At 33.8% G+C, this 14,907-nt stretch overlaps 1 protein-coding gene across 1 annotated transcript in view; it reads right to left on the bottom strand.

Moving 5' to 3' along the window:
* Positions 1-441: 441 nt before the first annotated feature.
* LOC145293109 (heparan-sulfate 6-O-sulfotransferase 2-like) overlaps positions 442-14,907 on the bottom strand; it is a 123,827-nt gene continuing 109,361 nt past the window's right edge. The window contains exon 2 of the mRNA XM_080139486.1: positions 442-1,447. Within this exon, the coding sequence (XP_079995612.1) occupies positions 736-1,447 (712 nt within the window). The 3' untranslated portion in view covers positions 442-735. The remainder of the gene's footprint in view (positions 1,448-14,907) is intronic.

The following is a 14,907-nucleotide window of genomic DNA, read 5'->3' as shown; positions in this document are numbered from 1 at the left end:
ATAAGCATGCAGGATAAGTACATTTTTGATAAATGGAACTACTGTGAAACTGCAATAAAGTGTTAGGATAAGCCGCTTTTAATTTTATTTTCACAGTCAAACAATGCCGCAGCTCACATCATGAAAGCCAAAAAACGGAAGGATAAGACTCGAGTTTCACCCTCACTTGGGTTCATCAGTTAGACACATCCAAACTCAGGATTCGAAAATCGAATATCTTGCTGGCTCATGTGAGCTACGTCATTGTTTTATATCATCTCTCACATTCTGAAAATTCTAACATATATATATATATATATATATATATATATATATATATATGTGTGTGTGTGTGTGTGTGTGTGTGAATAAAGAAGAACAAAATATTTTCGCTATTACATTTACTTTAACAGTTCGTACAATAACCTATGTTTCGATTGATGAAATTTTCCTTAGAGCTCATTTCTTTTTTTTTTTTCGGAGTCAGCTAAAATGCTGAAAAATATAAAGCTATATTTAAAGGAGATAGAAATGCGCTTTAGTTTAAAAAATGAAAAAAAAAAAAAAACAATTAAATTATAACATCTATATTTTTCACCATTTCAACATTACTGCTCGCTCTGATAGTGTTTCTTAGGACTCATAAACCGAACGAGAGTTATAAATGTAATGATAATTCAAATACTTTGTCTTGTTTTTTTTTTTTTTTTTTTTTTAAATATATAAGTGAGAAAAAAAACAAAAGAACTGGTGTGGCTATCCATTCCGTTGGAATTGTCGAACAGGTTTGTGATAGGATATGTTTCTTCTGGGCGGATGGTCTGGTACTGCATATACCCGCTTTGTGGTTTCTGTAATGTTTGGGCTTGGCGTTGTGTAGTTGGTATGCAGAGTTTGTGACTTTTTTTGTTTGAGAAGATCGTAACGCTGCAGAAACAAATCCTTTGCAAAATCGTAGAACATCATGTCGATTTTGTTGAGTCTTGTGATCTTCACTAATTGGTCCAACGTTATGTTTACACGGCTACTCCGTGTCACGTTTAACTGTATGAAGTCTTCATAGAACTGCAAGCCAAACGTGTTCTCAAAAAGTTGCTGGGAGTAAACCTGGAATTCAGTCAAGCCAAAAAAATCCATGCCAAGTAGGTTCTCCTTGGCACTCTCAAAGATCCGGTTGTTGCGCTCGTCAGCAGACATCCCCGTCGAATTGTAACAGTTGACGAGGCTAAGGTTGGCAATCATCCGCACCTGGCGGTTGCGAGCCATATTATGAGGGCACGCAATGAACTCGTCCAGTGAAACGCCGCGCCAGTTGACACCCTCATAGCAGAACGGTACCTCCTCCAGCGTGGCATCACGCCCGTTGCAGTGGTAACGTGCGGTCTTCCACGTGGCCCCCCGCTGAACGTGCCGCCATTCACTTAGAAATCGATGGACTGGATGACGCAACATTGTGATATAGTGATACCTGAAAGGATAGAAAAAAAAAAAAATTAGAAAAAACAAAAATTGAGAGAAATTAAATTGACAAACTTTTTTAAACAAATTAGGACTTGACATCAGTTTAACATCTGGCATGTATTGGACAGCTTTTAGAAACTAACTTGGAGGTTGTCCAGAATTCACCCTATATACAAAAAAAATTCATATGATGTATGTACTCCTACCAAAACGAAAATATATTCCAAAATCGATCAAATAGTTTTATTTTTAAATAAGAAAATCATTAAAATGATCTCAAGGGTTTAATGAGAAAGCACATGCATTACAAGGCTGATCTTACAAGTTTGAATTATCACTGAGTTATCTCCCCTGATTTCTTCAAGATGGCGAAACAAGACAGTCCCTTTTCACTTCCTCATAAAATTTGATTTTTTTTTTTTGTTAAAAATAAAATTACTTGATCAATTTGCGTGATTTTTGGAATATGACATTTTTTCTCCATCATGAGTATATAAGATTAAAACTTATTTAAAAAAATATTTTTTTTTACTTTTGCTTTTTCATACTGGACAAGACCTACCAACTTCTCTGGTGAGGTCTTTATTTAACCTTCTTTTCACAACCCATCCTTATCACTGCCTCCCATGTTTTCCTTGGCTTTCCCCTACCAACTATACCTGCGACCTCAGTTGTACTAGATTTATTAACCTAAATACCAAGCCGTATCTTTCATCCTGATCCTTATGTGACCACAACAAAAAGGCTGTAGGGATGAGAAGAGATCACCCCTACTAGATTATGAAATCAATTTTGTATTCTAAGGCAAGAAAGAGTGCCCTGAGCAGCACCTCTCCAGATGTGGCAACAGTACTCCATCTTAGCTCATAAGACTATATAAGAGTCAAATACATTCCAAGATGGAATCCTGCTGCCACATACGGGGAGGTGCCGCTCATCATAAGATTCAGAATTGACTTTGAAATCTAGTGGGATGATTTTTTCCTTATATAAGAGATGCTGCTAGTCTCTCTTTCTCTGCCATTGTTCATGGTAGGTGCTTGAACGAGTTCAAATCTCTCATAACTCCTTGTAAGACATTTACAACAAGAACTCCTTTTTCTATAACGACGAAAAATTTTCTTTTCTACCACAGAGCTTCTTCACAAGGGTTTCCTGTCTGTGGAACACATTACTGAAAACTGTTCCCCTGCAGATTACAACTTGATTGTCTTCAAAGCCAATATCAACAGATTCCTACCCAAAACCATCTTCACAACTATTTGCATTTGATTCTGACAATAATTCATCTAATTAACACTTTATCGAGTCGCATTTGGCCTTTTTCAAATTTTATTTTGTTCAAGCTGAAGATGAGGCGTCCTGCTGGATGCCAAACATTCACTCATTAATTCATACACTGCAACAGAGATCTTTTTAAGATTTTAACCATCTTTTTCAGTGGAATTGTTTGAATATCTTTTGCACTTAGTAGACTGCTGTATTTGCCAGGTAGTTTTTAAGTATATAAAAATAATGCTATTTCAAATTTATGTGTGATCAATCAATGGGTAGGGCTTTATAGAGAAATGCTTGGGTGTATGTAAAATAAAATACATGAGTTCAATTTTTACACAGTGATCATCAGCAGATTTGATTTAACGTCCATTTTACATGCTGGCATGTGTTGGACAGCTTTTAGAAAATGAACTTCAAAACTTATCTTTGTTCAGGTTTCTTTGGAAGTTATTTCTTTAAGTGAGGCAAGATTTTTATAAATCTGATATCTTTCCTGACAGTAATCCAGTGAACTGATGAAAACCAACATTTTTACTGAGACACTAAGATTATATGCTGCCCCTCAACAACTGAAAACTCCAACACTTGCGTACCTTGTTTTTTTTCTTCATCTTTCTGTTCTCATTCTGCCTGTGTCATCTTGGTGATCACCAAGGGCACAAACACTGGTTTACAAGAATAAAAAAAATAATAAAAATGGCAGAGAGTCGCAAGAAACAACACAAACTTTGATAACTTTTCATTTTGTGAATCAATTCACAAAAATTCCTCGGGTCTTGGTTCTGGGTATACGGGAAAGTCCATAGTATCAAACATCATCTCTTAGAAGATTGCCCAATAAGGTTTCACATTCCCATTATGATGACAATGTCATTTCATGCTAAAACGCGACAGACCAATGAATGGATTAATAAAGGAAATGTGTGAACACCTTAAAAATATATATTTTTCAACAACAAAATGTTCTGACTTATGGATATTAATTGCATTTGATACTGCAGAAATTTCAGATTAAAATTCATCAGCTGTCCAAAAAATCAATTTAAAGATGCGTTTTTATCAGCAGACACAATATAAACAGAAAATGTTTATTTCAAAATTTAGATATGAGAGCTGTTCCAAAAGTAAAGCCTCCTATTTTTTTTTTAAACTAAAGATGTTAAAGAGCTTGGAAGACAAGAGTGATACAATTAAAATGAGTGACCGTTTGTGTACCAGAATATATTTTTCTACATATTAATCACCATTCTCAATACACTTTGGCCAGAAATGAATGATGACTGTGCATGAGCGTCCGGAGAGCACTTTATCATACAAGGGTCATTCTAAAAGAATAGAGTCCTATTTTTTTTATAACTTGAGCTACAAAGACAGGAGTAGTGCCATTAAAATGAGTGACTTCTCGGGCTCCAGAATTTATTTTTCTACATAATCACAACCATTCTCAATGCACTTTTGCTAGGAATTTATTGACGCATCTCTGGTTCTGACGCACACCCATGACAGGAGTTCCTTTCTTAGAGTTTTACACTGTCAATATCTACAACATGAGATGAAACTTCCAGGTCATGAATGCATAAATTCAACCATTATGACAATGCAGTTTGCAATCCCCTCTGATCCATTTGGTCAGAATTAAAAAAATAGGCGGCATTAATTTTGGAACGCCCCCTGTATTTATTGCAAAGAATCTGCACTACTTTTTAAAAAAATGTTTGCTTTAACAACTGTTTTTCTTGAGACAAATGGGAAGATTTTTTTTTTAATTCCATTTTTTTTCCCTTTTTCTGCCACGTAAGAATGTTCAGACATTTTTCTCTTTCATGTCAGAATCTTAAATTTTCTTTATACAAACAGCAGCTTGATGTTGATGTACACAGTTTGGTGCTTGCGAAGCAGCCAATTTGATGCTATGCTTTTTGTTTTATTACCGCCATAAATTAAAAAAATAAATTTATTTTTTTAATTTTATTCTATAATTTGAATATTTTATGATAAGAAATGCTTTGTAAATTAAAAGCGAACATCTTTTTAGGAAATCAAGTTTGAATAGATGAAAAGAAAGCCAGAATTAGTGTCAAGTTGCAGGTCTCTTTATGCAGATAAACAGACAAAAATGTGACAATCTTCAAACATGTTTTCTTTGACTTGCATTGATAAAAAATATGTCAATTTGTGCGCGAATAGGTAGAGAATTTTAGTCAAAAAATAAAGCCTTAAAAAATAAAAATAAATATGCTGGAAAGGGTTAGGACTGAACCCTCAAAATTTAGTTGACTAAAACTGCAAACACAAAATGGCATAGTTACTGGCCAGACTCACATGAAGAGAAAGGGGAGTAGTAGGTTCGACCCTTGTCAACTAAGTCTAGCTATACTGATGAGGAGTAAACTCTGAAACATGCATGTTTACAGATGACTTACTTTTATGCATGTAATAATAATAATACATATAATAATAATAATATATATATATATATATATATATATATCACACACATCGATGGGTATTTGACATAAATTTTTCACTTTTTGAAAAGGAAAGAAAAAACATCACATTTTTGTCAATAATTGATACATTCTTAAAATTGAAGGCATATGTCTTAGAGAATCTAGAGCATGCAGCTTTTGTTGTGTCCTTCAAGAGATGCGTAATCACCAGTTTAATCCTGGCAATCAATTCATTCTTAATGTTGCATGCAATACAGTTGGTGTCTTCCGCAATTGTGCCACACGCAAAGATTACTATCAGGCAAATTAGAGGAATAGAAGTTGGGACTGATGAAGTCATGGAAGTTTATAGGCAGCCCTTCTTTTTTACTTTATCTGGAAGTGTGATATGGAGTTGAGTCCTGCTGCTACATATATGACCTTCTTGCAACCATCCTCTTCATCCAACATGTAGACAGCAACTCAGTATATAGCCATATTCATAGAATCCAATCCCCTTTTTGGAGATGTTGGGAGACATGATATAGCCTTCATTGAAAACACAGCCAAAGACTGTTGAAGTTTGAGGCAATTTAATTCAAAATTATTTATTTTTGATACTTATCGGAAGCATTCTGATACAAAACCTATCTAAGAACACTTCCAGGCACAAAGTACCTTTGTGTGAAAGTGGTGAGGGGGGAAATGAAATCGGCCCAGCTGTTTCAAAGTCCATAGGGAATGAACACTCACACAGAGATAAAGTGTCGTTTATATATAAGTAGAGATAGAGATATACACACCCTCTATCAAAGACAATGGAAGAGGGATGGGGATCTAGGTTTTCCTAGTGTTTGCACTAACATTTATATAAAATCATAGTTTGTCAATTTATATATAAATTAATATCATTTCTGATGACTTGAATAAAAGTTTAAAAATCACAAAACCTTTTATTTGGAGTGGATTTCTTTTCAAGTTCAGATGATGGAGATTGTTTGACTAGCTATTTGTTTATTTATTTTGCCTCATTATTTGAAATAGTTTCATTTAAAAATTAAAAACAAGGCATTTTTTTTTTTATTCACTAACTTCCGTGACGGGACAGATGTTTATGTATATAAAAATAAATACACATTGGTCTTTATTATAGAGTGAAGGCCACATGCACATCCGTGGTGACTCCTTCCACATAACATTGCAATAACTTGACATATCAGGGTCATTCCTTGAAAAGTGAACCAAATTGAAAAACAGGAAGTTTGTTTTATAAAAGTTGGAGTTCAATAATTATACAGAGCATTGAAGTTGCATGAATGATATTTTTATTTCTGAATTAAGGTCATTATCATGCTCATTTGTATAGTTATAAGTTATTATACAGGAAATATTATGCATTTTGCCTCTTTTTCCACTGATGGAAAAGGCGTTTTTATTAACTTATTTTCTGTAACACATGATAAAAACATGTTTGTTCACACCTTTTTAAACATATCTAGCCTAAGAATGATGTACGTAATTAAATCATAAAATAATTGCCATACAAAGTTAATTATCTCTAAATGTCACACACATGATCAGAAAACAGGAAAAGTTAATGCTAATTTTGAACCAGCGTCAATTTTCTTTTTCATGTCAAAAGCTACTTTGATTGTATCTTACTTTCACCAAATATAAGCACTATACAGCATCAGACTTAATAACAAGCAAATTAATTGGTCACACGTGACCAGGGATCACCTGTGTGATGTCCAATTCATTGTACATGCTGATAATGCACATTATTGTCCTTTTTTCATGACAAGAATGTACCAATATTCAATGGTAATCTACAGTTATTGAAGAAATGTTTCCCTAAAACGATGGAGTAATTGTGCAGTGTCCAGCTGTTGGTCTCCCTGCAGTTGGACACTGCACCAAAATGCACAAAATTGATTGTAATTTTCTATTTGAGCTGGTGAGGAGTTGGTTGGACAACTGAATGCCTTTGCACAAGCTTTCAGAAAACTGATACATTTTTTAGCTGTTTTGAGCTGGAAAGGATACTTAAAAAGGTAAGCATATAATAGTACAATGATTTTAAAAGAAAAGATCTCAATATATTGATTACGTGTATATGTGATTTAAAGAGTTGTTCTTGGTACCTTTTGTGTACCATCATATGTATACATAATCCCAATTACAAAAGATTCTCACTATAAATGAAACCAGATATTGAAGGCTCTGCATTACATCTTTGATTTAGTCTGAAAATAGACTAGCATATGTAGTAATTAGTTGTAAGTTTTTTTTTTATACTGTATTTTTCAAGCAATCAATTTTCTAACAGTGATGGAACATACATGATATAGTGATATTTTTTGTGGTTATTCAGGAATTTTTTTGCTTTAAAGCAGTTTGATACAGCCAGTATATTATGATTACAGAAGTTATGGATGAACCACCTCAGACTGCCAAAACGCCATTGACTTCTGCAGCGAAAATGGGGAGAATTCAAGTAAAAAGAAAAGATCTTGAATTTTCTTGTATGGAGAGTCAAAGGGTGTAAACACTCTGCAAAAAAACGGCCCAAAGAAATGACAGCAAGTCAGCTAAATGCTTATCATAGAGCAGCTGCCGAAAGAAAGCAAAAGTCACGTGCTAACAAACTGAAAGCCAAGACACCAAATACTGCTCAGAAATTGTACAAAACTCCTCAAGGTCTTGGCAAAGCAGTCAAGAAAACTAAAAAACTACTACCAAAGTCTCCAAGGAAAAAAGAAAGTAGTTAGCAATTTAGCAAAAAAAATTGGCCTGAACATTCAATCGAATGCAACATCATCAACCGCTCCCTCCCTATCAAAATAAACTGAGAAGCTCGTGGTGGAGTTTTACTCTGATATGGATGTGTCCTATGCAGCTCCAGGCATGAAAGATCAAATAACTGTTTGGGAAAAGGGCCTGAAGAAGAGGATGAGAAAACTCTACCCCCCCCCCCCCATGAAATTGAAAGAGGCTCATGCATTATTTCAAGACCATCACCCAGATCATGCAATCAGCTACTCTGTATTTGCAAAGTTGCGGCCACTAAATATCTTGTTGCAGATACAACCATTAACAACTGAAACTGAATTATTAATCTATCACAGTTATCATCCAATGTTCCTGGAGTTTCCTTGTCAATATCATGTCACACATGTGACCATACATCAATGCATAAAATAATACAAAAAAAAAAAAAATAATAGCTGTTATAGATTTATAATATTCATGGCTCATTTCCTATTCACAAAACTATAATGCATGTCTGATAGAAATATAAATATTCAAACTTTTAAGAATTCACAGAGTTTGTAAGTTTTTATCATGAAAATTCTAATTCCGTGCAAGGTCACACACGTGACGAACGTTATTTGATCTGACTTTTAATCAACATAATGTACAAAATATTTCAAATTGTCACCTGATAAGTTTTGACACCTATAACTGGTATACCTGTAAGGCTTTGAGAGTTATAGGAGCTACTTTTCCCAATTTGCAGTATTTCTGGTCACACACGTGACTAAGACTAGCCCATCAGCACTTACACAAAACCCTTATTTTTCATCGGATTTATCATCAATTTATTACTAATGAAGATTTGCTATCTGTCTGAAGCCGACACTATACCATCACTTCTATTAACTGTACATACAGCACTATTTTTTACTGCTCTATTCAGGGATAGTGATGTAGTATCTGTTCTATTTTCATAAGATCATTCTCCCAGGTATTACTTCCTACTTTTGGAGGAGGGGTAGTGTAGTATATATTGTTTGTCATGATACTACGAATAAAATACAAAATGTTACAACTCACCAACTTTATGTAAAATCAATTTTGCCTTTGTTGCCATTTTTTTTTCAAACCAGAAATGAAAAAAAAAAAAAAAAAATCATGAAACAGAATAGAATTTTAACTTTCTGACTGAACCCCCCTTTCCTCCCACACTCTGATCCTATTTATTGCTGACCGCATTTTTCAGCAACATGTGCCTTTGGGAGAAGTTTTGGTTGGTTAAACATTGAATACCATGGACATTTGTTATCTGACCCAGTTGAAAAGATGCTGCCCCCTTTTTTTACACTATATTTTTAATATCTTCTATGTATAAGTGATGGGATGATTCCAATATTATTCCTGATTCCATACTAAATTACAGATTCCGATTCTTTATGAACCTCTAAAAGAGATTTTGTCCCGATTCCTGTAAAACACATCTTAAATGTGCATATATTTTCTCAAGCATAAAAACACGCTTTTGAGGGAGGTGATCTACAGATTTTAGTTTTACTGGAAGCTTAAAATCAATAAATATTTATTATTTTATTATTACTACAAACAGTGGAAGATGTTTCTTAAATGAAAAGCAATTAAAAGAAAAAGATAATTTAAGGAATCGGTTTTGGCATCAGAAAAAAGGCTAAAATTTTTCTGATTCCGATTAATTGTCCCAACAAACACATATATATATATATATATATATGTGACCTTCTTTGTATGCAGAATGGTATCTATTAAACTACTGTCAATTTTTTTATTAAAAGACTTGAAACTTGATATCTAGGGGATTCGGACCTATGGTACAAATTCGATTTGGTTTTTAAAAATAGCTGTTAAGTGATCAAAAATGCAAAAAATTGTCAGGCCTTAGTGGGCTATACATGTACTTTCTATGCATGTGCAAATATACATTCATACATTTAACTACATTAATTTTTCAAGTTTTGATATGCACTTAGCTCAGATGGTAACAAATAACACTTGAGAGCTAAACATTCTGGTTTCGATTCTAACTGATGGCACTAAAGCCTTTTTTTTTAACATTTGAAATTACTACTATATATTTGGTACTATAATAATAAATATGAAATCTGCATAGATTAAAATATCATATTTAAGTGTATTTTATGGCCAGGCAATGCCGGGCAGCCTACTAGTATATTAAATATTTTAAGAAAGAAAAAAATAGTTTGCATACCATTCAATATGACAAATCATAAAACGTACCTCTAAAATGGAGCTATTAAACCTGACATGGTGATATGGAACAAGAAGGAGAAAGAAGCAATCTTACAAGTTAGCATACCCAATGACGCTGGGTTAAACAAAACAGAGAGAAAAGATAACAAAATACTAAGATCTTATGTACGACCTGAAAAGAACATGAAATCTTAGAAAGATCTCCATTTTTAGTAAATTGCAACCAAACTCCTGAAAAAGAACTTCAAAAAACTACCTGGCAAATGTACCCACTGAACCAAATGCAAGAGAAAAACAAACAATTGTATTTAAAGAGACGGTTAGAATCTTAAAAAAAGAATAAGATAGCAAGTGAATGTCTGGTATCTGGAAGGATGCCCCATCCCCAGCTTGAACAAAACATGAACATTTTTAAAAAATAGATAAACGACTACAGATAAGTTGGGCATCACATACTCACATGTAGGCAACTTTTTATATAGAAATAGCTTTCGATAAGGCAACTGTCGACTACATCAGATGTGTAGATTTTATCTCCAAGAAGAGAGATAGTATATTTAAAAGTGTGACCAAGTTTCTCAATTCATTTTTCATGTTGAATAAATGAAATAAAACGTTTTTTTTCTTAGAAGTTAGCATACCCAATGGAACCTCCCCCCCCAAAAAAAAAGCAATAGATAAATAAAAGGTACATAACTGCAAACTAGTACTACTAGAGTGCAAACAGATTTATTGCTTACGAATTTCATCTTAAAAACAAAAAATATTTTTTTTTAATTCGACAATTAGATATAAAAAAGTTAATTTAAAAACAAAAAATAAAAGCACAGAAGTCATTATTTTAAATGGATTCATTCAAAACCTTTATTGAATACTATCAAGCCGCCTGGTGTTGCCCAGTCATAAAATATGCTTAAATATATTTTAATTCATGCAGATTTCGTATTTCTTATTATAGAGCAAAATTCTCTACCGATTATTATATTGTACCCAATATATAATAGTGATTTCAAAAGTTAAAAAAAAAGAAACAAAAAGAAACAAAAAACAAAAATAGAACTTAAAACCGAAACATTTAGCTCTAGCGTTATTTGCTACCATCTAAGCTAAGGACAGTTGTATAGCAAAGCTTTACAAATTAACCGACTTAAAATGCTTTTTGTATGCATGCACAAATATATGTTTAAGTCGAATTATGTCTACCAAGTTCCAATTTTTTTCAATTTTGACCTTTATATATAGACTAGTGGGGGTACCCGGCATTGCCCGAGTGTTTGGAGGTGTAAAAGAAGAAAAAAAAAAAGGTTTGGTAGGTAGTTAGGCTTGAACCTGAACCCTTGAGGTTAATAGGCAGATGACTTCCCGCCACTACGATGGCAGAGAACTGTGAATGTGTGAAATAAAATCATTAAAAAGTGATGTTTAATGAGGTCAAATATTACACCACAGTGAATGAAACGTTCATAACCGCACAAGTAGCAGGTGCGTGGCAAATTTAATTCCGCACTGAATTGTAACTGCGGGGTATTTCTTTTGGGTTTGTCCAGACTTTGCCCCCTTTATTAGTGGAGGGTGTCCAAATGAAAGCACTTGTCTGATGTGACGGTGAAAACCGACATTGACCAAAACGTCCATTGCTTTCTGGATGCTCCCGGCCGGAGAATCGCTCCTTAGTTTCACGTCAGTTTCACTTTTATATGGAAAAGCCGAATCAACATGAGACGGGCCGAAATAGCAAGAATTGTGTAAAATTCGATGTAAATAAATCTAGACACGATCGCAAATCCTAGACATTATTATCTAGGGGGTATATAAACACTTCTAAGCAATAGTACCCCCCCCCATGAGAGCCCCGGTGAAAAAAGCCTTTAGCAGACAAAGAAAAAATGCACACACAAACACATTTTCACTTTTATATATATAGATGACATTATGCTACATAAAAGATATCAGATGACACCTTTACAAAGCTTGCATTATCCAGCTGTCCACCTGACCAACACTGATTTTACTGGAGACATTGCACTAATTAGCCCCTCCCTTGCAAATACCTACCTTCTTCTGCAATCTTTTCAAGCCTCTAACTGTGTTGGATTATGTCTTAATGAGACAAAACTGAATATATGGACAAATGCTTTTCTTCCAACTCATATCACAGTATCAAAACATTGAATAAATAAATACATAGGATCCTTCATTGCATCATCATTCAAAGATTTCGACATCAGAAAGGGGATGGCATGGTTTGCTTATAATGTGAGTAAAATATGGGCATCTCAGCAAAAGTAAATTGAAAATTTAAAAATCTATAATACAACCCATCCTCTTCTATGTTTCAGAAACAGACACTTTCCAAAAAATTGGAAACATGCCTGAATGTTACAGATACCCGACTTCTCATGATAACCCAAAATCTCTCATGGAAGACGCATCCAACCAAACAAACAATGGCGAACTTTCATTTGCATCATCTATTGTCAAAACAAGACCTGTTCAGTTTACAGGCCATTGTTATAGAGCAGTAAATGAAGTTATTCCTTTCCTACTTTTATGAGACTCTACTACCAACTCAAGAATGCTCACATACCCGGATGTCATTGCAAGGGAAGTTAATGTTGAGAGGCGGCCCTGGAAGCAGTCATGTAGGGATCAGGATATCTGGCATGAGTACGTGAACATGAGTATTGTTGCATCGGGGACATCGATATTGATGAGGGTAAGACATAGAAGAGAGAAGGAGAACGACATTTATACAGTTTACTGTCTGTGGTTCTTATAACATATTTAGAGGGGAGGGTTATCAGTTCTTATGACACAGGAGGGGACAGTCATTACTTAGATGGAGAAGGGGACAGTTCTTAGACCAGTTATACACAAAGTTAATTATAAAGATGACGAGTGGGAACAAGTTTATATAGGATGAGAGGATACAAAGTTCATATTAATGATTATTTCACATTACCTTCAATTTGGTAGAATCGATGACACAAAGACGCAGTTACAAAATATGATGTGTTCTTTTATTACATTCGGCCGGTTGCAATGATTGTTCCAGGAATTCAAAGTTGACTACATGATTAAAACTTTCTAACCTTTCGCTTCCAAAGGGGGGACCCTTTTCTGACCAATGTCAGCTCTGTCTTCCGTCTGTCCAACTGTCTCCCGTCTGTCTAACTCATCTTCGACTCTAGCTCCTATATTGAGAATTAATTTCTGCCATGACGTCATACGCATGTCCAAAACGTGCTGGACCTCATGGAGAACTCACATGGCTTGAACATACTTTGTTTGCCACGTTTCCAAACCACTTTTGCAGACAATGAATTTTCTCTAACCTATTTTTCGACCGAACTTATTTTTCAACATATTTAAATTTGCTATTGTTCGCTCTTCTAACTGACCTTATTTTAATTCAGTTTTCATAAAAAAGAATTTAACAATCAAAATTCCTTTTACTCAAACATATCTATGTTATATTAAATTAAACAATATGAATTCCTTCCTGAATCTATTTCCGAACCTTGCTTACCAGGTTCGAATCTCTATCTAATCTAATTTTTACTTATTTAATGTTTTTCTTACTAACAAGGAAAGGGGACCTTTCTTGTAACATTATCTTAACTACAATTATGGTAGAAAGATTATGATGATGCTACATATATTATTTTAGCCAATTTTTTTATTAGTTTAGCATGTTATAAAATTTAGTCATTAAAAAAATATTCAAGTAAAATTTAGAAATAATCTTAAAATTAAAGTTTAAACTTTCAAGCTCCACCAAGTAGAAAATAGTCTTAAAATTTGATGCCATCCGAACACCAGAATTTCTTGCTAAAGGTTTTGTTATGCGACCTTACTTCTTCAGAAAACCTCAGACTAAACACTAATGGCTACATCCACATTTGAGCGAAGTAGTGAAATTCTAGATTAATCAAGTAGCTGCAGATAGGTCATGTATGACAGCAAGACCCAGGCCTGAATGTCAGAGAGCTTCACCCACACATCATCTGATACCTGGCCTTCCAGCTTGTCTGATTACAGCCCCTCCTCCTAGATTTCTTTGTGTAGAACACGGTGGAACAAGACATGAACAAATCTGGCTACAATATGAAAGACGAGTAAAGGCCAGCATCATTAGAAAGTTTGGGTGCCAAAGTGAAAAAGAGTTGAGATTGTTTCAGAGACTACCATTAAAGTCAAAGATGATATCATCGGAAGAAATCAAAAGATCAAGTCATGAAGACAAATTGATCCATATTTAATAAATTAATCTCAAAATATAAAATTAACATGTTATTTTGTCCTTGACAAATCGTGCAAACATTATATATGTGTATATATTAGTGTTGGCATGATTAATTGGAATCAGAAAAGGCTGAACTTTTTTTTTCGGAATCTCTATTGGAAAAAAATTGTGCCTAAAAACAATATCTTTATCTTTTTTTACTGGATTCTGTTTAAAATAAAATGTTTCATAGTTGATAGTAATAAATATTTATTGATTCTGAATTACCATTAAAAGTAAAATCTAGAGATCACCTCCACAAATGTTTTTTTACATTTGAAAAAAATAAAAAACACATTTCACATCTGTTTTTTTTTTTCGGTAATCAGGAAAAAGTAATAAATTAGAGTTAAATATCTAGAGATTTATATATAAAAAAAAAAATCAGAATCGGGAAATTTAGTATGAAATTGGGAAAAATATTTGAATCGTTCCATCACTAGTATATACATATGTATGATACATCAGTCAATA

Source organism: Euprymna scolopes, chromosome 14 (assembly GCF_053919585.1).
Source record: "Euprymna scolopes isolate OS-2025 chromosome 14, ASM5391958v1, whole genome shotgun sequence".
Classification (NCBI taxonomy): domain Eukaryota; kingdom Metazoa; phylum Mollusca; class Cephalopoda; order Sepiida; family Sepiolidae; genus Euprymna; species Euprymna scolopes.
The sequence above is the reverse complement of the archived record's forward strand: the minus strand, read 5'-3'. Positions and strand labels throughout refer to the sequence as shown.